Below are 24,986 nucleotides of genomic sequence, written 5' to 3'. Positions count from 1 at the left end.
GTAGTAAGCAGTTTTGTTTGAAGAAACCATTTTGTATGATTTAGCACTGCACTATAGCAAACAAGAACATTTATGTAACTCCCTGTAAGCCTGAAATTAGGACAGATGTCAGTAACCTAGATGTTAGAAGATTTTTGAGCACTGGCTATGTAGACATGACACACCGTTCTGTATTCCTGTTTTAAGTAGCTCGTGTATAAATTGGCTGTACATTATACGTGTTCTACTGGATATTGGGAGATCAACACTTATATCTTTAGATATTAATTTGTCAAATTACTTTTTGATTCTTAAATTGGTTTTCCATGCATATAGTTATACTTAATGCACAGAGAACTAAGAATGAAGCCTGGTGAATTCTCTATATCTTAGATTCCTTTAAAGTCTATCAAGCACTGATGAAAATGAATCCCAGAGCTGAAAGTATATTACAAACTAATAGCTTTTGTTAACTGTCATTGATTCTTCGGAGTTTCTAAAAAGCTATGATAAAGCTTCATGTCTTTCCTTTTTCCTTATTCCTTCATGATATTGCCACAGCAGACACTGTACAAGTTGCATACCCTGTCACAGAAGAGACAGAACTCTTTTCAAAGTAATAAGTAGTTTTTTGGGTTGTTGGAGTTGTAAATGCACACACATGCTGTTTTGGGTACAGTTTTCTTGAAATCCACAGTATAGAAGCCCCCTCCGTAATCCCTTTCCTGTCCATTACTACTTTCTGCTTGCTGGTGGTTACAGAAAATAACCTTTTTGTGGTTTCCTTACATGAGAGTGGAGTTTAGGTTCAAATTTTGATCACTCTCTCTTATTTAAATGAGAATGTGAGAGATCAAAAATTTAAACTTGATTTTTTTTATAGTTTATTGTTAACTCGCTTCTAGTATGCAGTAGTTATTGACGTTTTTCAGGGAAGGATCCAAGATTCTCTGGATCCAGGACTGAGGGCTAGTCTACACTGGCAGCAGCGCTTTAACGTGGCTTGTGTAGTCACAGCAGAGTGCTGGGAGAGAGCTGGGTTGGGTTGGGTTGGGTTTTGAAAGCAAATGTCCGTTACAGCCAGCTTACACGGAGTTTGGCATACTACAGCTATTGAGAGGGAGAGCTTGCATTCCCTGTGATTCCCTGCGTTACCTAGGGAGGTGGTAGAATCTCCTTCCTTAGAGGTTTTTAAGGTCAGGCTTGACAAAGCCCTGGCTGGGATGATTTAACTGGGAATTGGTCCTGCTTCGAGCAGGGGGTTGGACTAGATGACCTTCTGGGGTCCCTTCCAACCCTTATATTCTATGATTCTATGAATGAAGAGTGGCTAGATCCTGCTAGGGAGCTTTTGAACCACCCATGTGCATAAAATAAGAGGCAAAGATCTTCAAAAGTCTCTAGTGATTTGGGGTGACTGATTTGATACAGCTGCAGGAGGGCCAATTTTCTGAAAGTGCTGAGCATCTGCTCTCTGCAAAAATTGGGGCTCCTTTAAAGTGTCTTAAGTGGGCCACCAAAAAACTTGAGGCGCCCAAAATCACTTGTCACTTCTGGAAAACTTGGGTTAGTCTCTTTGTCAAGCCTGCAGGGAGGGTTTGAAACTGTAATTCCAGCATATCTGATTTTGTCAGTAGTTTACAAGAAGTCCCACTTTGGAAGAAAGGCTTTTTAATCTGTACTGATGGACAGCTTGCACAATTTGGGAGGAAGGCATATTCCTCAGAGAGTCTTATTTCAAGAATGACAAAATATTGTGACATTACAGTTATTCCCACTGGACAAACTAAACACTGGACACTTGGCTTGGGAGTATCCAAAAGGAGCATAGATATCCTGGACAGTTAAGGAAGGATGGAAAGTAGATAGATATTTCTTAAAGATACCATCACTACAAGATTTTCACCCCTGGATCTCAAGTTCCCAGCACAAGATGGAACAGAACTCCTATAGCTCTCAGAATTTTTGACTTTCTGACACAGTAATAATTCTAGCAACTCATGGGCTCTACTCCAATACTTAGTTATGGTGGATTAATCTTTGGTCATGCCACTTTCCATTCTAGCACTCTTGACTCTGAGATTCAGATCTTTGGGTTGAGATGCAAGCACAGATGGTGAAGGGTGCTTATTCTCCCACTGGTGGAGCTGAACTGGTTGCAGCAGAAATGGATATTTTAAGAAAAACATCCAAATGCAGATAATGTCATGAAGGAGAAAAGTTAACTGCTACTATTAAGGCAGCAGAGGAAACATAATCTGCAACGCATGATATTCTCTGTGACAACACTACCTTTTAATTTTTGGTGGGTTTGTTTGTTTTTAAAAAGATTTAGGCCATAATTTTCAACCCTGGATACCTAAATATGTATGTAAGAACTGAACTTCAGGCAAACTTCATTGGAAAAATTTGGCCTTAGAATCCAAAGGAATTTTCTCTATCCCATTTTTAAGGGTAGTTAAACCTTGGGCCTAGAATCTTGGCATTTATTTTAAATGGTTTTATTAAAATGTCTGTAAACCTAAATCTGTTTGTTTTTATCTGATTTTAAATGTTCCATTTGTTTGTTTCTCACCAGGGAGACTGCAGCTATGAACTGGAAATTCAGCCTTATTTAAATATGGACGATATTAAAACCTCAAATGCTCAAAGGAGTAGATGTCTTTCCACCAGCAACTCCAAGGCTCAGAAGGCATTTTCATCCAGAAAAAACGTGGCACAAGGATCAAAAGTAAAACTTGGTTCATGTTCCTTAAGTGAACTTGATACAGAATGTATTTCACTGTTTAAAACAACCAACTTCAAGACCACTAAAAGAACATCTGCATTAAATTTGAAAATGCCTTCAGCAAGTACAGAAGTTAACATTTTAGATTCTTTTTCAACTGCAGAGGACGCTGTTTCTGAATGTACTGTACATAAAAGTCTACCAGATAACAGAGAAAATGTGACATTTCACTTAAATGAATTTACTGCCCCAAGTGATCTCAGTGGAAATGTTACCAGTTGTGCAAATGAAATAGTAAAGGAATGTAAATCTGTAAATCAAACCTGTAGTTCACTGAACAGAAACTGTGCAGATTCTGGTTACAGTAGCTTCACAGAGGAGAAATCACCAGTTTCACCTAGCTTGTTTTACCTACCTGAAGCAGAGTTGGATTCATTTGCACTCACAACTCCAACTGAGGATCCTTCATTGATAAAAATAATATTAACAAATGTAAAAAGGCTTTTGTCACAGTCTCCTCCACCTTTGAATAAACTCCAAAATTGTGAAGGATTGGACAGAACCAGAGACGATGAAATCCAACAACCTGTTCCTTTTCAAAAAGTTATTTCCAACACATTCACAGAGGGATTGCAGGGTAAAACCTCTGTCTCTTTCACAGAGTTCCAGAATCTATCACTTCCCACTCAGAAATGCTCAGAATTAAATGCCCCCAGTAAATTGTGTTCCTCTATAAGTAACTGTCCTTCAGAACCAAGCTTCCTTTCTGAGGCTTTTGTTGGCAAGACAAATAATGGTCTTAACTGGGACGACATCTTTGACTCTGATAATGGAGAGCACACAGAAATTCAAAAGGACAATCTAACAATGGTAGATCATGCTCTGGCAAATAGCCCTTCAGACAGAAATTCAGTTGACGGGTATAAAATGGATTCTGAAAAGTTCCAGGAAAATGTGGCCACTGACAGAGATGAGAGCATAAATTTATTTGAAGATGAACATTTTTCTGATGCTAACAATGCAAGCCTTTCTAAGTACAATTGCAGTAAACTTTTGATGTCATCAGATTTGTATGATAAAGATGCACCAAGTGCTGGACAAATTTCTGAAGGGCATATTTCAGATGAGTGCTTTCTAGACAGTGATACAAACCCCAGAGAATCACTAATAAGCTGTAGGACCAGAAATTTGAAAATACCTGAACATTTGGATATTGTAAACAAACAATTTCTGGATAATGAAGATCTTTATGACTGTTCTCAGGAACTGTTCTCCGTTAACTTTGATCTGGGGTTTTCTATTCAAGAGTCTGAGGATGAACAAATAGACATGAATGGTAGTCAAAATTCAGATAGTATCTTGGGCACTCATGTCGATATTAAACCTACTAGAGGTGAAAATGAGTTATCAAATGATAACTTAAGACATCCATCTCCACCAAAATTGAAAGATGAAAGCATTGGAAGAACAAACTTTTCTACACCATTGCCCTCACAAAATCAGAGAACGAATCAAGCAAAACTGACTGAAAACTGTATCTCAATCATTTCTCCTATGAAGCTAACAGAAGAAAAGGAACATGGATCATATGACTCTTTAGCTTCTGCATTTTCCACACCAAAAGGTAGAAAGGTTAGGAATGTTAAAGTCCTCAAAAGCATTTCTATGAATGCTTTTTCTAGAATCAGGCAGGAAATTCCCCAGATTTTGCATACAAATAAAGTAAATACCAACACTGTTAAAGTTGTGCTAAATTCAGCTTTTGATACACCAGACCTCCCCTCAGGAAAGACTGAAAACCTGGACCATAGACAGCTGCATGTTTCCCGGAAGTTTCCTATTGAAGGTAAGGTGTCAGCTGTAGTTAATTGAAAGGTTGCTCATACTTCCATTAAAAATAAATAAATAGATCTTCCTGTAGAATTCAGTAATTCATGGGTCCTCAACCTTTAGGTTGTGACATCAGGAGTGTGGGAGGAAGCACAACCCCTTGATTTCTAGGAGAGGTGAGAGGGGGGAACCTTTATGGCTATGTGGGGATGGTCTCCAACACTCTCTTGGATGGATAACACAGTATGGATAATGTTGTACAGAGATTTCCAGAGCATCAGCTAATAACTCCTACCGGTTCTACTGATAGGAATAAATTATTTTCTCATCACCCTTGAGCTATCATAAAGAATTATTCTTTGTTCAATAAGGGTTTCTTTGGATTACAGCTGAGAATTTTTTTTTATTGGCAGCATTCAGACTCAGCAGTGGATTATACAGTCTGATTTTTGAGGGGAGAAGGAAGAGAAATGTGTGAGCATAATCCTAAGGAACTTTAGTTTCTGTAAAGCTTGCCTCAGATTTCACTTGGTTAACATGCAGAATACATATTTAAATATGACTGTTTCAGGCTGAATGACTGTGAATACTGCAGCAATGGGGGTCTAGGTTAAACCCCTAAAATCTATGCACAAGTACTGATCATGTGAACATGTGAGATGCAGTTATGTGAACTGTAGCTGCCTTTAAAGCCTGTTTAATCCTCTCAGTGTCTTATTTGTAATCATCTCGATCTGTTACTCTGTAACCCCTAAATCCATGCCTTCACATTTTTGTATCATAGTTCTAAATGGGACAGAAATTGTATTGACAGATCTGTTTAATTTTAATTATACAGTGACTGACTTGCATGGTAAATATCTCCTGACAATAACTTCTGCTGGAACATGGATTGCCTTTATAAATGTCAGTTTATAAAGGGTGTAAGGGTGTGTGTGTGTGTGTGTGTGTAAAAGCTTCTAAATCTCTCCCTTGTTCTAGGTGCATCTATACCACAAAATTCATAAATTCCATACTGCTGTCCTTAAAAGCCCAAACCTTCCCAACTGATCAGGGCCAGCAGTCTTCTCTTCCCTCCTCTGTCCCTCCAGCCCACTTATCTCTAAATAACCTTGAACTACTTTGACAAAAATCAAGATCTAATGTTACTGAACCTGATTCTTGGGGCCTACTGAGGTTTGCTGCCTGGTTTCATTATTACTCTTAAATGTTGAAAATAACCCACTGCTGAGCAGTCTCTTCCTGCGGCTGAAGAGTCTTTCTTTTCTCCCCCTACGCTCCTACTACACTTGCTCAGTCTCTCCAGTTACTGGATTCTCTAAAGTCTCTTGTTTGCTTGCTTGCTTGCTTTTGCCAGAAACCTAGGTTCCTTCTAGAATCTGGCTGAGGCACATTGCTCGGACTCTCACATCTTCCTATGTGATGTCTATATCTGTTCAGTCTTCAGGATGTTTGAGCAAGCAACTTCAGTAAACACTTAAATTAACTAAATTTAATAAACAAATTCAACCTAGTAAAAAAGTCTGGAATTAGTGAATTAGGTCAGTTATTTCCAACTAGAAGAAGATGTAGTGAATAAGGATCACTACAATTTAATGTTTGAAGACATTGCTATAGAAGTGCTAGGTAGTATGCTTCTCCCTAAAGTAGTAAAACCAATGTTCACCTCGCCTTCTTTCTGTTGCAAGCACCAAAATTAATAAAGAAATAAATAAATAACCCTGCCAACTGTGACTATAGCAAGTCTCAGGCACACCTTGGAGAAAAAAATTAGAGAAGGTGAAAGGACTGCTAAAATAGCCTCTTGATGGCTCTTACTGGCAAATTAGAAAACTCATCAGAGAACATCCGTCTGTTAAGGAACTCCATGTAAGAGTCAGAATGGACAGCTATATCTTGGGCAGTGTAGGGAATATGGCATCTTTCAGAATACATCAAACAGGGTATAATTCTTTGTAGTTCACTAGAAAATTAATACACAGACTGTTACAGATTTCGTAAGAAGAATTTTCAGTCAGTTCCACTTCTCTTCAGGGTGTCTGGAACAAAACAAGAATGTGGCAACTAACAAGAAAATAAATATGTAACTTGTTCACTACTAATATGGGTTTTTTCCCCTCTTTTACTTTATCCCCTCCACTCTTCATCTTCTGTGCTGCATGGGTAATTACTTCAGTGCAAAGAAATACACAGTAAACCTCACTTTCCTTGTATCTCAGTAGGAAAATACTTGTTTTGGTTACCAGGGCTAACAGGAACAATGCTTACTACATACATCAATAAATAATTATTTTTTTAGCCATCTTCAAAGCCAAATAGATTATGATTGTTTGGTTAGAGCTATATTGTGTTGTAGAGAATACATTTTCTTATGATTGTTATCTATTTGCCACTCCTCAGTAGAAAGTAGCAGCGAAAGTGAAGAAGAGATTGTTTTCCAAAGGAAAAATAAGAAAAAAGGAAATGTTTTGAAGTCTCCTGATGTGAGTCATTCAAAAAAAAAGAACGTTTCATTAAACGCCAAAGCAAAACTCCTTTCTGGAATCTGTAATTACATTTTAATTTATTTCTATTCACCAAGGTTAAGAATAACAGCGATTTTGAATCACCAGTTCATGCTGTCAAGAAGCGTAGGCATCCACTTAACACAGTAAGTAAATGCTTGAACAAGACATAAAGAAAATGTGTTTAAAAGAACACAATTTCACTCAGCTGATTTTAAAATGGCAAACACTTTCCCAATCACTATAGAATCTTTCCTACTTAAAAAAAAAAAAACCCAAAACCTGCTTTGGTGTACAATAAGGGACGCTGACTCACGAATATAAAGCATGCAAAGTAAAGTTTACAGTGCATTTTAAAATGTGCTAAGGGACAACATCTCTTGCAAAATGGCCTCCTCTTCATTCCAATTCTAATAATTAATTTCTCAGATTTTCGGCTCTTGGTCACATTTTTGGATGCAAACTTAATTTCTGAAATACTCCCTTCTCAGGGTAAAAGTCCAGCTTTTCTAAAGGTCTTAGAGGATATCTGAAACTTTTAGAAAAACAGCATTTGGAAAATAAAATTGGGGGAGCCAGTTTTAGGGTATGTATGGTAGATTATTTTGCAGACTAGCTATGCTAGTGTATCCCTTTCCCCCTCACTTCCCTCTTCCTGCCTCCAAAGCTGTCTAGTCCAATTGCTAGTTGGATAGATCTCTTCCACATTACTCAAACCACCGTTGCAAATGACATTAACTGGCAACTTTGGCATTCTCTGGAGTGAGGCCCAGTGAGCCAGCTGCTGTGGCCCCTGCCCTTCTGGAAACAACAAAGACAATACAATTCTGGGAAATGTTGAATTTCAGTTCCACGGCTTGTCTGTATGTTGTGCTTTAATTACAAAGTAAAACTAGAATGAATTTCCAGTTTCAGGTAGGCAAATATCAGGAGACTCTGCAATAGCTTGGATGATTTAAACTAGGGCTTGTCTACGCAGTTTTTTGCACTGATTTTACAAAATTGTTGTACAAACAAATTTAAATTTGTACATACTCCTAGTGTGGACACACTGACATTGGTTTAAGCCAATTTATATCAGTTTAGCCATTTTAATTTAAATACCATTTATATTTAGCAGTATATTTAAAAAAAATACCAAATTGTTAAATAAAACTGATTTGGGGTTCTAAGACTTTGTTTAAAAAGTTAATTGGACAATGAGTTAATAGATGTTTTGGCGTTCCTTTTGCAAAACCTAATCAAATGGAATATTCAGAACTGGAAACAAAGATTCACTTGTTTAAGTTGTTTATAAAGCTAAATCATTCATAGATATTAAGGTCAGAAGGGACCATTATGTTCATCTAGTCTGACCTCCTGAATTAATCTTTAAATATTCATGGTAAATAGGCCCAATGGCCTGTGATGGGATGTTAGATGGGGTGGGATCTGAGTTACTACAGAGAATTCTTTCCTGGGTATCTGGCTGGTGAATCTTGGCCATATGCTCAGGGTTCAGCTGATCGCCATATTTGGGGTTGGGAAGGAATTTTCCTGCAGGGCAGATTGGAAGAGGCCCTGGGGGGGTTTTCGCCTTCCTCCGTAGCATGGGGCACGGGTCACTTGCTGGAGTATTCTCTGCACCTTGAAGTCTTTAAACCATGATTTGAGGACTTCAGTAGCTCAACATAGGTGAGAGGTTTATCGCGGGAGTCTGTGGGTGCAATTCTGTGGCCTGCATTGTGCAGGAGGTCAGACTAGATGATCATAATGGTCTCTTCTGACCTTAATATGTTGGGCTTCAAGAGCTAGCTCATCAGAGGCCTGATCCAGGACCAAAAGCATCTGACCCAAACTCATTAGAATGTTTCTTTCTTCTCTCCCTTTGACCCCTAAATATCTTATTTAAGATGATATGTAGTTGTATCTGGCAATGAATTATACATTCACAGTTTTAAGAACAGAGCCTCTCTCCTTATAAGGATTAGTAAAATAAGAGAGTTGTGCTACCAATAAGCCCACAAAGCTTTCATATCATATTTCACTTAATCTTTTTTCCCAATGACATAAGCTTTCTTCTCCCTTCCTCAAAAATGGATGGCTTCTTTATTTCATAGAAAGATTACTATTAATGTTCTTTTTGTGGGAGTATAATTATCAACATATCAGATGCACAGATTACTTAGGTCAGAGAATCTCAAACTGGGGGGTGTTCGGAGGGCGGTGGGGGAGAGAAACCAGAGAGCAGCAGATGCTGGCCAGGCACCCAGGTCTGAAGGCGGTACCACCAGCAGCAGTGGAGAAGTAAGAGTGGCAATGCCATACTATGCCACCCTTACGTCTGTGCTGCCTTCAGAGCTAAGCAGCCATATATGTACTTGTGTGGCAAGAGTGAGGGAGGCATAAACTACTGCAGACACAAAGAAAGGGGGTGGCGCGATCAAATAAGTTTGACAACCACTTGCTTAGATAATATTTGATATTGAAGAATAGCAAACTGAGCCATTAGGAATGGTTACATGACCGTCTTCTTCCTATTCACTGAAGTGTTTGTAACATACTCTAGTCAGACGTATCTAGTGATGAGGGCATGGATTTTCACAAGAAATCAAACAGGACTGTGGATTGCGACATGAGCCGTTACAGGAAACAACTAAAAGGTGTCAAAAGGCAAAAGAGTGATGACAACTTTTTTATGTTCAAGGTAGGAGCTTTACATGTTGAGTAGAGGGTAGGGTCCCCGGGGGGGCTGTTAGGAGTGGGGGTCCCGTGACGGAGTGGTCAGGGGACAAGGAGCAGGGGGGAATGGATGGGTCGGGGGTTCTGAGGGGGACAGTCGGGGGCGGGAAGTGGAGGGGGCAGATAGGGGGCGGGGCCCAGGCTGTTTGAGGAGGCACAGCCTTCCCTACCCTGCCCTTCGTACAGTTTCACACCCCAATGTGGCCCTCAGGCCAAAAAGTTTGCCCACCCCTGGACTATATGCTCTCTGCTTTCAGCATTTGAGTCAGCCCCCATTTTGACTTCGGCTACTCCTTTCTAACCTCAGTTGCAGCAATTTGACTACTCTTTCATGGCTTTCTCTTCCTTTGATTTCAAAGTCTGACATATAAAATCTGTGGTCATCGGAGAGCCCTGTGTCTCCTGAATTCATTAACTGATTTTACTTATCTACGATACAAGTACCTCTGAAGTATGCTACTGTAAATTACTCACTTGTTTGCATTTTCGTAGAGTGCAGCCAGACAATTTTTAGATGAAGAAGCTGAACTTTCCCTACAAGAGGCAGAGGCTATTTCATCTGATGAGAGTGATTCAGAGAACGAACAAAACTCCTCACTCAATCAATTCCTTAATGATGAGACACAGTTCACAGAGGTTTTAAATGGTAAATGAAGAAAATCACTTTCCTTTCTATTAAAACAGTGTTTGAGATTTTTATTTGGCTCTTCTCTTGAAGATCTGATCTCACAGGTAACCATTAGACACATTTTATCGAGGAACATATTGCATAAAAGGCCAAATATTTCCATGCGGTGAAAGCAGCATGTAAAAAGGGTGAGATACACAATGTCCAATTGTTGTATGTGAGATCTGAGAAAGAAGGATGGGAAAGAGGGTGTGTTGGAGAAGAAAAGGGGAAGATTTTCTAGTGAAAGTGAGAGGTGTGTGTGAAGACGAGGAATTTTAGCTGAGGCAATGTTCCACATGCCCCTTCTTCCTTTCTCTCTCTCCCATTTGCTTTCATTATGTGGGGGCAGCTGCTTCTCTTCTTCCCCCCACCCCCGAGGGCATCGGGGCTTGGAATCACATACTGCATCTGACCCCAGGCACTGAGACCTGTCCTGCTGCTGGAGCTGGACGATTGGCTCCTGTTGGTGGTGGAGTGTGAGGGATTGATACAGTTTGCTGCTTAGGCGGGGGGTAGCCCTTGTGAGCTCCTTGTTTCAGCCTCACCTTTAATCTAGTTGCTGGATCTCTTGTGATTCTGGGAGGTAGGCAGATCACTTAGCTTTGGGGCCTGGAAGGGATTTTTCCCATATGGCAATGACCAACCTACTATGTGGGTTTTCACTTTCTCTCCTATATTCTGGAGGTCTGGTTTTGAGGGGTTCAAATGACAATTGTCACAACTTGGGCAGATTCCAGTGCAGGTGGAGGGGTAGAAAGGGTCGATGTGAGGTCCTTGTAACCCATGCAGCTGCTGGGTATTGGTCCTGGGCACAGCCCTGCATGGAGAGAGGGTGCACCTTTGTGTGACATGGCATATGGCTCCCTTCACCTCCTCTCTCCTACCTATGACGTGAAGGAAGGGAGCAAGTCAGCACTTTGTTTTCCAGTCTCGGTAGGCTTGAGGCTGCAGAAGGGGGCATGGCTTTCACACACACCCTCAGATTTATAATCCGCCAGGGCTATCTGTGCCAGGTGAGGTCTGCATTGGAACAACCCTGCTGGGCAGTTTGGAGTGGTCATTCCAGTTGGATAATAGTTTTAAATAAAGCAATGGCCACTGCATTTAACCCTGCTATGGTGTCTGTGTCTCATGGTGTTCATGTCCACATAGATTTACAATGCATTTTATTCTTCACTGCGGGCTTCTGGGGTGTGACAGTGTTGTGCAATGTTGAAGAAGCTCTTCAAGGATTGACTGATTATAACCAGGTTGTCTTTCCTTAAGTGATTTTTTTCCTCCATTATGAATGTAGAAAACCCTCAGTTTTCCATTCCAGTTGGGGTCTGTCTGGATCTTTCAGGTCTCCTAGGAAAATGCTTTTATATAAAGTGAGGATTATGATCAGGTGCTTTTTAAGATAAAATGGTATGAACTTACTGATAAAGTTGAGGAAGCAAAGTTTTTCTGCTGGGATGATTAATTAATTGTTTAGTACTTTTGTGCAAATCGTTGGCTGTGTGGGGAATGAGGCAGGACCAAGGAATTAGTAATCACAAGTGAAGTGAGTGGTTACTCCAGTAGATTACTGTCTGAGGTTTGTTCCCCCCGAGGAATAGATCTGGCAGATGGCCTGTAAAATCTGTTCCACTTTCTATTCTGAATTATTCTTTTAGCAACAAGGATGCATTTTATACACTATGCCAGACTTGCATCTGTTTCATTTCCAACTTTCTGCTCCCCTGTTCTGTACAGTCCTATATAAGGGGATGAGGGAGGAAGTAAGTATGGGATTGTGGAATATCGGACAGCAAAATGTTGGAATCACCAGCTTTGGAAACAAATGTTTCATGTAAGGAGGTGGGAAGAAATTGATGCTAATGGAGGGTGTCTTGTTCAGGTTAAATAATTAGGTGCTCTGAGTCTGGAAGGCTAATTTTGTCTTTGAGGGAAGGATGTAGGAAAATGGATTCATCTTCACTTTGGTTTGATAGATTCTTAAAGGCAGTTACTTGAGGAGTGTTCTCCTGCAGGTCAGGTCTCAGTTGTTCCCTGTTTATATTGGATTTCGACAATGCCATCCCTGTTTTCAGAGCGACCCATGAAGAGATGATGGTTAGATCCATTTTCAGGGAGACTTGCATAGTGGAAAAATGGATGGTTTGAATGTTACAGATACATGATGTCAGCCTTCTCTGTTGGAAGCTATAATGAGCTTTATGAGGTCTGCCTATTGGGAGAAATCTTATGGCACAAAAGAACGTGCCATACGGGATCAGACTAATGGTCCATCTAGCCCAGTAATCTGTCTTCCCACAATGGCAAATGCCAGGCTCTTCAGAGGGAATGAACAGAACTGGCAATCATTGAGTGATCCATTCCCAGTCGTCCACTCCCAGCTCCCGGCAAACACAGGCTAGGGAGCGTAGGGTTGTATCCCTGACCATTCTGGCTAATAGCCATTGGTGGACCTGTCCTCCAGGAACCTATCTAGTTCTTTTTTGGACCCTTTTATAGTTTTGGCCTTCACAACATCCCCTGGCAACAAGTTCCACAGTGTGACTGCGTTGTGTGAGGAAGTACTTCCTTTTTTTAGTTTTAAACCTGCTGCCTATTCATTTCATTGGGTGACTCCTAGTTCACTGTTGATAGAAGACTGGGTAGGTCCAGTCTTCTATTTTTCCAAGAGCATGTGGGGATTTTGTAGGAGACTCTTGAGTCTTTATCAAGTCAGGAAAAATTTGAAGAGCTTGTTTTGCTATGGAATATTACTTTGGGCAACACCTTTATGGAAATGTTTATTTTGTTGGTGGAAAACCATTGTGTAATTAAACACTTAATAAAGTCTCTGTTTTCATAATTTTTATTCAGATTCTGAGATGGAAGGAGTTTATCTAAAATCTGTCCGTAGCCCAGCTCTCGGCAACAGGTATAAAATGGTGCATAAAGGATTCAATAGTATGGCTGTTTTCTCACAGGTATGAAGTGAAATGACTCTGCTTTCCTCAAGAAGTGTAACCTATTTAAGGCTGTATTTCTGTTTAATCTTTCTTTCAGGTTTGTTTGCAACCCAGGCTTCCTAAATAGTTCTTTCTAGCAAAAACCCAGTTTATGATTTTATTAGTCATTATAAAAGAGACCAGAATGCATACACTGATAGACATGCATGCCTCTGTACTTTTATACTACTCCTTTTTCCATCCGAGAGAGGCCATTACCTAATTTGAAGTTAAATGGTTTGGTTTTCAATATTTAGTCGTCTTTCATTTATTGAACAATGCAAAATGGACAATGGCATTAATTATTGCCGGTGGCCTCTTTGTAGTTGATATAGTATCGTACGTTGCCCTCATCACGGCAGTAATACTGATTTTATAGGTGAAAATCTCAATTTTTTTGCTATTTACAAATGAAAAATCAAACTAGCATGGTAATTAAGCTGGTCTCCTACACTTGCATGCAGATAAATTCCACAAAGCATAAACAATGCACACAGGGGCTGCAGAATCTGTGGAGAAGGTACTTTTTTTCTGAATCTGCCACTGCTGTGGCGTCTATGTAACCTGTGAAGCTTATGTTCCGAACTTGACCGCACTCTAGAATTTAATTTTGCATTTCCCAAATCTTTGTGCATTGAGATGTATTGTGCAGAGTAGATAGCTTGTTTTGAAAACAAATCTAGCAAAATGCCTGTCTCATTATTGTAAAATCTGTTGTATAGGCCTAGTGGAAGCCATTTTGCATATGTTGTGGAATTTGCATTGTATACATAGTAGAATGTGAGTTGTGTGTCATCAGCATTGTTTAATGTAAAAAATTGTAGAATTTTGTCTTTTGGGTACAAGTTTGAGGTTCTAGAATGAATGAAATTACAAAAAAATAAATATTTGTAATCTGAAATATTTAGCTATAACACATACTGAAAACTGAAATTAGGATTGATTGTTTAAAATGCAGTCTCAGAACTATTAGCCAGTAAATCTCATTTAATTTCTCCTGTTATGTTAGTCATATTCACTTTAAATATTTTCTAGTGACAAATGATGGGCCTGAGCCTGCAATACTTGCAGTTTCCCATTTACTCCCTGGGGAATCACACACATGTGGGGGCTGTAGGATTGGGCACTGGAAGTAGCTCAAATATTAGGTACCTGTTTTGACTTCAGCAGTTTGCATAAAATGGATAAATGAGCACACCACTTATGTATAGTGCAAAGCCAAAGTGGTCATGTTCTAATTCCTTCCAGATTCCTGAGCAAGATGAGGCTTACTTAGCAGATAGTTTCTGCGTTGAAGAGGAGGAAGAGGAAAATCTCAGGAAAAGTGACGCTAGTGAAGAAGAGGAAGTGTGTGTCAATTTTGACCTTGTAATGGATGAGCGCTCTGCTAGTGGAAGAAAACAATACCTCACTCGCCGCAGAGTAAAATTAAACCAGGCCAAGACAGAACAGAATTGTGCAGTTCCGTTAACAAAGAAAAGGTCCCGAATTATTGTCCTTGATGATTCTAGTGGGGATGAAACAAATGTCAGTAATCAGAGGCCAGTAAAAACAGCTTCTCCCAGGAGAGACTACAGCCATGCTCACATACCCAAGTCATTGCTTTCAGACTCTCCTGGACAGCCTAAAGCTCCTGCTAGAAAGAACTCTATTCATCAGCCCCTGGAGAACAAGGATCAGAGACTAATTAACCTGAAGGCTTCAGTGTCTGAAGTGTTGGACTTTCAGCCAGAAAGTAGGGGCAGAGGCAGGCCGTCTTCGCTGGCTATTGCCAACAATGATTTGCTGAGAAGGGATGGGGATTTTCAGGCAAAACTCAAGGTGGGTATTATTTCAAAGGCATAAGAGCGCCATTTCACTTCACATGTATTTGTAGAGTGCCTTGCAAACCGGGGCCCTGGCCCCGAAAGATTAACTACTTGTGCTGCTGTAAATACAGGTGATAATAATGGCTGTGAATCTGGTGCCATTCGAGAGAAAGTTGAAGGGAACAGTACAACGGAGTACTAGGGAAGTGGCCATATCTCCTTACCACTCACCAAGTGGAGCTTTGCTGCATGCTCTGTGCATTTGATGGTCCAGGTCAAGATGTTGGGAACTGACAGAATTTTCAATTAACAGTCATTGAGGAACATGACCATATTTCCGATAATGGGGAGCTTCGGATCGTTTGGGGTCAAATAACCAGGGTTCTGTTATAATTTCTGTATTTATAATTCCTGTAATAGGTTTGTACACTTGGTCCAAAATCAAACCCTGGGTGGTCTAAAATTTGGCTCCTAAATCTTTGTGTAGGCACCCAAATCAAAGCAGCCTGATGGTCAAAGGTGCTGACCACCTGCAGTGCCACTCAGTATCGGTGAGTGCTGATTACTTGTAAAGTTCAGGCCCCTCATCTGGTACCTGCATGCCGATCTGGGAGCCTCGCTTTAGGCAGACAGATTTGAAATGTTGACCTTGAAGCTTAAGTCTCTGCAGTACAGAAAAGTTACAAACAAGATAAAAGTGAATTTCTCATTAAAAGATGCAACTGAATGATTTCTGAGAGAATGCCAGGATGAGCGTGAAACGAAACTTGATGCTGCTAAGCCTTTATATTTAAATCTACATTCTTAGGGAGTGCCATCCTTTTGCTCCATATTGCCATTGCAAACGTGGTGTAGTGTGTGCTTTTTATGTTTGCAGGTGGAAGGTTCTTCAAAAAACCTCTGTGCAAACACTTCAGATACATGGTGCTCTGGTTCCAAGGGAAATTCTGCTGCTGCACCACCTGTTTCAGCTGGTCTTCTAGAGAGAAAAGCCTCCCTTTGCATTCTGGTCGACAGTCGTGAGATCTCCTCTGGATCAGAAATAATTTCCTCCCTGAAAGCGGTTCATGGAGTAAAGGTGCAGGTTTGCTCTCTCGGAGGCTGTGATTACATTGTGAGCAATCGAATGGCAGTGGAAAGGAGAACTCAGTCAGAACTGCTGAACAGTATGAACAGGAACAAAGTTACACAACGGATTCAGCATTTGCAGAGCATGTTCGAGAGGATATGTGTGATTGTGGAAAAGGACAGGATTAAAGCAGGTTAGCTAGTATTCACACTGCTGCTGTGACTGGCAAAATTAATAGTTACTGCACTGGCTTTATATACTACTAGAATCAGTGAAATTTTAAGAACATTTGTTTTAGAACCTTTGTGAAGTCTTATGGAAATAAAGCCAGAAACCCATCGCTACAAGCTGAGCAATATAATTTGCTGTATATTGAAAGGTTTTATAAATGGATGTAAAGTTATTTGCAAAATCAAACATAGTGATCCCTATTTTATTTATTCATAACAATGCTAGTCCCTGAGGCAGCCAAAAGCCAGCTTTGCCCAGTGAGATGAAGGCAATTTACCTTCTCTTATTTGTTTAGCTGAAAATATTTTTTGAAGTAGTACTGTAAAGGTAAACTCCAATGTTCCCTCAAAACAGCGTACTGTATATTTTTAAACTAAAGCGTACTTAGCATTAAGACAGCAACTTGTTCCATCAAAATTGCCATGTTGCTGCCAATAGACTTTTAGTATCTAACAGATTATGTAGACAATGGCCTTGCTTTGAAATCAGAGAGAGAAGTAGGAGACTCTATACAGCAGTTGTAGGTATTAAATTATTGAAACCAAATGTTTTTGTAAATGTAGCTTTATGTGAAGTATAAATGCTTAAAACTGTAACCCCCAGTGCTTCTGATCCCTGCCCCTGTGTAACAAACCGGCAGAGGACTATGGGATTGATGCAAGTTTTGAACATGGACGCTGAGAGTGAAGTGCTTAAATTCTATATAGTCACAAAAATAAGTGTCTTGACTTATGTAAAGGTGCCTCACTATCCCACTGCTGATGCTGTTGCACACATTGTTCATTCCTGTAACATCCTGTCCACTTTCCCTCATTCCATTGTTTCCAGAATGCTGCTGCTTTCCTCTTTTTCCTTCCCCATTACTCCATCCATGTTACTTATCTGCTCAAGTTTCTTCATTGGCTACTCATTTCTCACCACTTCATGTTAAAGCGCCTAGTCCCTACCTTCATGGCCCTATATAATCTCTCCTCATCTTTGGCTCTTCCTTCTCCTCCACTGCTTGCCCCTGTGCTCCTCCCAGTCCCTCATGTTAACTGCTCTTCATCTATTTTGCATTTTCAACCTAGAATTTTGTCATCTAGCCCTTGTATTTGGTACGGCTTCCTACTTCTTTTCTGCCATGTTTTCTCTTTTCCTCTTCCAAGAAACCAGCCTTCTCCCCAATCATCTCTTTATTTGAGTAGTTTTCCCTCATCTCATCATCTTATATAGTGAGTTCTCTAAAACAATCTTATTGTTTGTAAAGTAACTTACAAAGTTGTGGTCATGATTATTGATGTATATTCCTTCTTAACAATCCCAGATTTAAAAAGAATTCAATCTCTGTGAAAACTCTGATTCTGAACTTTTCTATTCTAAATATGCAGGAGAGACTTCAAGATTATTCCAAAGGACCAAGTACTATGATGCCATGCTGTCAGCCTTAATCCGGGCTGGAATCCGAATCCTTTTCAGCTCTTGCCAAGAGGAATCTGCCCATTTGCTGAAAGATCTGGCTCTGGTAGAACAGAGAAAGAATGTTGCTATTCATGTACCAACAGAAGTGAAAGGGGCCAAACAAGAAGCTCTCCGGTTCTATCTGAGTATTCCCAACATCAGCTACGTAGCTGCACTGAACATGTGCCACGGCTTTGATTCTGTGAAGAAGATGGCTAACAGGTAATGGCAGGGTAGATTGCATTGCAAATACCTCAGGATTCATTTTACAGGGAAAAGTGAATTTGGCAGAGGTGATCCTTTCACCTCCCTCTGTGCCTTTGCTTTTCATGCCACTTCCTTGGCCCTCTCACACAGGATCTCTTGCCAGGGCAGGAATCGGCTAGAGTGGCTTGGGGTAGCAGTCTCTGCCACAGCACTGCTCATAATAAAGTTACCCGAACCCAGGGTTTCTCAAATGCAGCCATCGTGGCTGCATGTGGCCACCAGGGGCTTTTCTTGTGGCCACAGCCTCCTGGGCAGTGATTGGGAGGGGAGGGGCAAGGGGAGAGAAGCAGTGACTCCTCCCCTAGGCCACCAGCAGAGGTTGGACCCCCGCCCCCCTCTGGAGCCAGAAACGCTGGAGGAGCAGGCAGTCGGTGTGAGTCCCCATCTTCCTGGGGCCAGTGGGGCTCAAGCTTCCGGCTTCAGCCCTGGGATGGGAGGCAGCAGGTTCCGGCCATGGAGTGGCAGACCCTGGCCTCAGGGCTTCGGCCCAGACCTGGGCTTCGGGCGCTGACCCCAGGCTCCTCACTCCCTATTGCCCCTGGCCCCTGCTGCCTCTCTACCCACCTCCCCATCCAGGGCTTAATTTGTCCCTCAGCATGCCAGGGCTGAGTAAATTTGCTGTGAAACGTGATATTTTTATGTTAGTATCAATTTTCACTGCCTCCCAGCTAGCTAGAAGACTGCGTCTGTGAAAAATGATATTAACAGACATACAAATATCACGTTTCACAGCAGCAGTCACTTTCCATAGTCCATCAGAACCAGAGAGCTGCTTGTTTGGCCCCTTTCACCTCTGTTGGCACAGGAACAGCAACATTCTTTCTCTGTTCTACCAGAGCAGACTGCGACCCTGAGCCACGCGAGCCATTTACTAACTAGCAGAGCAGACTGCGACCCTGAGCCACGCGAACCATTTACTAACTAGCAAGTCTAAAACAAAACAGAAACCAAAAAAGCAAAAGAAACAACAATAAAAGACAAGAACATGCAAAGCACCTTATTTTTATGTCTATTCTGTTGCGGTCCAGTAAAGAACAGTACATTATTTTGATTGAGTTTGAAAAAGAAACCTTATGTAAATAAATTACAGTGATTTGGGTGTGTATCTGTGCATATTTATATGTTTTTCCTAAAGTTAATTAAGTATTTTAGGAAAAAATTGTCAGAGCAGCCACCAATAAGTGTCTGTGGCCACACTTTGAGGCTATCAAAAAATGTGTTGAGAAACCCTGTGCTTTCCTTCCTTCACTGCTTCCAGGTGTCTCCCCCCAGCACTGCTCTCTAGGCTCCCTGCTAATCTTCCCTTCCTAGCTCTGGAATGTGACATAAGCCCCCTTCCTCAGCCCTGCCTTTGCTCTCACCTCATTGTGTCCCAAGTTGTTCTCTGCTTTGGGCTGGCCTCCTCTGATGCGGGGAGTTCCCTCAAGTCCCAGTGAGAGAATACTTTGAAAAGTTCCCTGGCATCTCTGGGCCCTCACTTTACTTGAAGCAGATACCTGCAGCAGATTGAACAAGCACCTGTTTCATTTGTCCCAATTGGCTTTTCCCCTAGTGTGGAACCTAGCTGGAACCCAAAGAGCAGCATCTGAAATATCCTCTTTTGTGTAATGTCTTTTGCAGCTGCCCGAAGGACATAGCCACCTGTGCCCAAGTGAGTCAGCAGAAGGCTGAGGAGATCTACCGCTATATCCGTTCTGGCTTTGACTTGCAAATGCTGCCTGAAAAACTTCACACCAAAGGGAAGAGTAACACGTAACAGCAACACACTGAGAGAAACACAAGTCTGGACTCTGGAACTTTGAGGCAATTTATTTTTAAACAATGCACTTTATTATTGTTACATATGATTCACTGTAAAATATGTAAATAAATCATTGCACAAAAAGTATATTTCTTTATAGGTGGGAGAGGGGATGTTGAGTTGTGCTGCTGTGACAGAATGAGACAGTATCTACGATGTTGGTACTTGGGGGAAGCATTTGCTGGACCAGGTCCACTCTGGCCATCCCCCTCTCTCTCTCAACAATTTTTGGAAGAACAGATCTGTCTTGCATGGTAACCTATGTGGCTCTGTCCTTCTCTAGTGGCTGGTCCATACACAGGAACGTATGAGTCTACTTCTGCCTCTGAGCTACAGAACCAGGCTTCTTTAATTTGGTCAGTAAAACTTCATGTGTTTTGCAAGGGGCATGACATTACATCTCAGCCCCTCCACTACAGTAACGAGATGGTACTGCTTTATATTTTTTTCATAGCTAGATGTTACTTGAAAGGTGTTACTGTATGTATGCCAAATATGGGCAGGGATCATGTCATTCAAACTTTCCCTGGCAGATGCCCATCATGTGGGCAAGCTGATCATTGTGTAAAGATGCCAAAATGATTTCCAAAGCCATCTGAATTCTCCCTGTCTCTTACTAATAATACTTGTAGCTTATTATGACATCAGGGTTACAGCATTGTTACAGCTGAACTGGTTAATAATGGAGGCCTAAATAGCTTGTCTAAATGAAGCAAGGTTGTCAGCTGAGTGGTAGTACACATGGCTCCTCTTGTCCAAAGAATGTAGGATTAACATGCTGTTCATGAATTCTAGCTACTTGTCCACACAGAATGGTCTGGAACCACAGCTGGACAGTGGGATTCCACAGGTAGACTAAAGTTGGAGCCTTTGCTTTGCTGGGTTATGGAAAGATAGTAAGCGCCCCACCAAACTGATCCTTCCACATCTAGTACATCTTCAAACTGAGTTCTCACATCAAGAGTAAAAACTTTAGTGGCTCATTGTACCCAATGGCTTTCCGCTCTTGAAACATTATTCAAATGCAGAAACATGATGTAAAAAGTTTCGATATTCCAGTGCTGATCCATTTGTCGTTTTGTTCTTCGGCAATATGTATCCAGGAACCATTTGACTCAATGATACACACCGATGTTAGGGAGCTTATTCCTTCACCCACTTACTTCCCTAGTCCTTCTCGCATGAACAGAGAGCAACAATACCCGAAGTCCAAAGGTGCAAACAATTCAATGTTTATTGGGGTGAACTTCCAGCAAGCATGATTCCAGTTTCCTTCCTTAGTGTCCCCCTTCCCAGCTCTGACACCACAGAGCTTTACCTGTGTCCCTGTTCCCATTCCTGCCCTTAGCAAAACATTATTCCAATTTCCCCACCCCCATTCCCTGTTCCCATTTCCCCCTTAGCAAAACATGATTCCAATTTCCCCCCCCAGCCCCATTCCCTGTTCCCATTCCCACCCCCTTAGCAAAACATGATTCCAATTTCCCCCCCCAGCCCCATTCCCTGTTCCCATTCCCACCCCTTTAGCAAAACATGATTCCAATTTCCCCACCCCCATTCCCTGTTCCAATTTCCACCCCCACCCACTCACTTCCTGATTGACTGCAGACTATATAGTAAAACTTGAGTTCTGCTTAGCTATACCTTAACCAATCATTTTCCTGAAATTTAACTAACCAATCCTAACGTATTGTAACATGATTATGTAATCAGTTATATCCCACCATCTTAATTAGTTTACACCCAGCAAAATTAATTATACAGCAGACAGGAACAATCACAGAACCAGACAGACAATAGCAAAGTGGGAACTATAATGACAAAACAATACAGAAGTGAGGATTTCACATCCCAGCTATTGATAAGTGAGTTCTTGCCAGACAGGGTACTATCAAACTAAGTTTCCTTTTACATTTTCTAGGCACTTCCCTTTCTCTGGAGGCGATAGGCACTATCAGGACAGGATTGTATCCTAACAGCCCAATAGCACCTTCTTTCAGTGACTAGTTTGGAATGTGAGGAGATGACCGGTCGTTTCCCAGCTTATGGCTGTCTTTGCTGCTTAGCCAGAGGCCTTAGCCTAAGAACAGGGCCTCAGACTGTCACAGGGAGAGAAGGCCCTTACACCGGCAGACAGTGATTTTGATTCTTTTATACCTCTAATTAGCCAAGTGATAAGAATAGACCTAAATTCTTAGAGTTTGGCCTTTACAGACAGGCCTGACTATCTATATCCTAACACCCAGTATGGCCAGTGTTTTCTGGCAATGAAAACGGAGTAATTTTGGGTATGTTAATACAAAAAAACGCTAGAGGCAGCTATGTTGGAGAGATGGGGGACAGATGTTGGGCACAGAGGCCTCTATCCTAGAGCCAGCTGTGTGCAGAGGAGGACAGATGCTGGGCACAGGGGTACAGCCAGGCCAGTTGTTTGTGGGGGAGAGGGGCGAGGTGCTGTGGACGTTGCCGAGAGCAGGTGCGAACACCTTCCACTCTGCGGCATAGTGAGAGAGCTCAGCATCCTGCTGCCAAGTGCCCTGCCCACCCAGGGGAGCTCCATAGTGGTTTTGCCAAGCCCAGGCTTGTGTGAGGAAGGGAGAAGCTGGCGGTGAGTCGGAATATCAGCCAGGGCCCAGCCTCTGCCCTGGGAATGAGTCAGGTGTGTCTGGGGAAAAATCTGAAGGGGGGAGGGGAGGGAATGGAATGTGACCCTATGTGCCCCACCCACCCTGAATTGCAATTCCGGAAATGAAGAATCATTTTGGAAAAAAACATAGCAATAGCTGCAATTTCTGTAAAACACTAGCCCTCATGCCAGGCAACCACGCTCAGCATGTTGCTGCCACCTTGTGGAAACTGGTGGGGGGGGAATCTATTGGTAGATGTCTTCCCTTGCTTAATATTAGGAGGATGAGTGAAGATAAAGACTTTTAAGAAAGATTCTGCTAATGATATCTCAGTGAAAGCCTTCCTGTTTCTTTTCCACAGCAACCAGAGTTTGATTTCAGAAAGACAATTGTATGGATTTTAAGGTAAGCAACAAAAGTAGAAATCCTTGTTGATGAGTGATTATTTCTAACACATGGTATTGAAGGCCCGGATGGCCTTTCTAAAACCCATTTGTTCATCCCAGGCCCTGCTGGGCTGCTGAACAAGTTACAGTGAAGTTTGGTTAATAGTGGAGGTCTCCATAAGCATTGTGGTTTGCATTTAGTTCTCATAACATAGATCTGATGTTTAGTTACACTGAATCATGTTTAAATTTTAGAAAATGGCTCTGCCCCATTGCAGTAAAATCTCATGGTAGGTTCTTTTAAATGGCATAGCTTATTGTTAGGGCCCTACCAAATTCATACTCCGATTTGGTCAATTTCACGATCATAGGATTTTAAAATCTATAAATGTCATGATTTGATATTTAAATCTGAAATGTCATGGTTTTGTGACTGACCCACAGGGTTTGCAGGGAGGGGAGGCACAAGGTGATTGGAAGGAGGGATGGGGTATTGCCAACCTTACTTCTGCACTGCTGCTGGCAGCAGCACTGCCTTCAGAGCTGGGCGGCTGGATGGGAGCCCCGCTCTGAAGGGAGAGCCACTGCCAGCAGCAGCGCAGAAGGAAGAATGGCCTGGTGTGGTATTGCCCGTAGGGCTGTCAAGTGATTAGAAAAATTAATTAGTCATGCTGTTAAACCAAAATAGAATACCATTTATTTAAATAGTTTTGGATGTTTTCTTTTTTCAAATATATTGATTTCAATTACAACATAGAATACAAAGTGTACAGTGCTTGCTTTATTGTTTTTATTACAATTTGCACTGTAAAATGATAAACAAAAAATAGTGTTTTTAGTTCACCTCATACAATACCATAATGCACCCTCTTTATGGTGAAAGTGCAACTTACAAAGGTAGATTTTTTTTTGTTACGTAACTGCACTCAAAAACAAAACGTAAAACTTTAGAGCCTACAGGTCCATTCAGTCGTAATTCTTGTTCAGCCAATCATTAAACAATATATTTTGTTTACGTTTATGGGAGATAATGCTGCCGGCTTCTTATTTACAATGTCACCTGAAAGTGAGAACAGGTGTTCTCCTGGTACTGTTGTAGCCGGCGTCACAAGTTATATACGTGCCAGATGCATTAAAGATTCGTATGTCCCTTCGTGCTTCAACCACCATTCCAGGGGACATGCGTCCATGCTGATGATGGTTCTGCTCAATAACGATCAAAAGCAGTGCAGACCGATGCATGTTCACTTTGATCATCTGAGTCAGGTGCCACCAACAGAAGGTTGATTTTCTTTTTTGGTCATTTGAGTTCTGTAGTTTCCACACTGGAGTGTTGTTCTTTTAAGACTTCTGAAAGCGTGCTCCACACCTCATCCCTTTCAGATTCTTAAACCTTGGTTTGAGTGCAGTAGCTATCTTTAGAAATCTCACATTGGTACCTTCTTTGCTTTTTGTCAGCTCTGCTGTGAAAGTGTTTTTAAAACGAACAACACGTGCCAGGTTATCATCCGGGACTGCTATAACATGAAATATATGGCAGAATGCGGGTAAAATAGAGCAGGAGACATTGCACTCATTGGAAGAGAATTGTCACAAATTTAATCAACAGGTTATTTTTTTAACAAGCGGCATCAGCATGGAAGCATGTCCTCTGGAATGGTGGCCGAAGCATGAAGGGGCATACGAAAGTTTAGCATATCTGGCATGTAAATACCTTGCAGTGCCAGCTACAGAAGTCCCATGTGAACACCTGTTCTCACTTTCAGGTGACATTGTAAATAAGAAGCCGGCAGCACTATCTTCTGTAAATGTAAACAAACTTGTTTGTCTGAGTGAATGAGTGGACTTGTAGGCGCTAAAGTTTTACATTGTTATGTAACGGCACTCTAAAACAAAACAAAGAAAATCTACATTCATAAACTGCACTTTCACGATAGAGATTACACT

General features: G+C 41.4%; 1 protein-coding gene across 1 annotated transcript in view; it reads left to right on the top strand.

Annotated features, from left to right (window-relative positions):
• FANCM (FA complementation group M) overlaps positions 1-20,110 on the top strand; it is a 154,098-nt gene extending 133,988 nt beyond the window's left edge. Inside the window, 10 exon segments of the mRNA XM_048853667.2 lie at positions 2,558-4,553; positions 6,938-7,020; positions 7,119-7,187; positions 9,590-9,727; positions 10,255-10,408; positions 13,283-13,389; positions 14,659-15,231; positions 16,096-16,480; positions 17,889-18,180; positions 19,846-20,110. Coding sequence (XP_048709624.2) covers positions 2,558-4,553; positions 6,938-7,020; positions 7,119-7,187; positions 9,590-9,727; positions 10,255-10,408; positions 13,283-13,389; positions 14,659-15,231; positions 16,096-16,480; positions 17,889-18,180; positions 19,846-19,981 — 3,933 coding nt within the window. The 3' untranslated portion in view covers positions 19,982-20,110.
• Positions 20,111-24,986: the final 4,876 nt, after the last annotated feature.

Source organism: Caretta caretta, chromosome 6 (genome assembly GCF_965140235.1).
Source record: "Caretta caretta isolate rCarCar2 chromosome 6, rCarCar1.hap1, whole genome shotgun sequence".
NCBI lineage: Eukaryota > Metazoa > Chordata > Testudines > Cheloniidae > Caretta > Caretta caretta.
The sequence above is the reverse complement of the archived record's forward strand: the minus strand, read 5'-3'. Positions and strand labels throughout refer to the sequence as shown.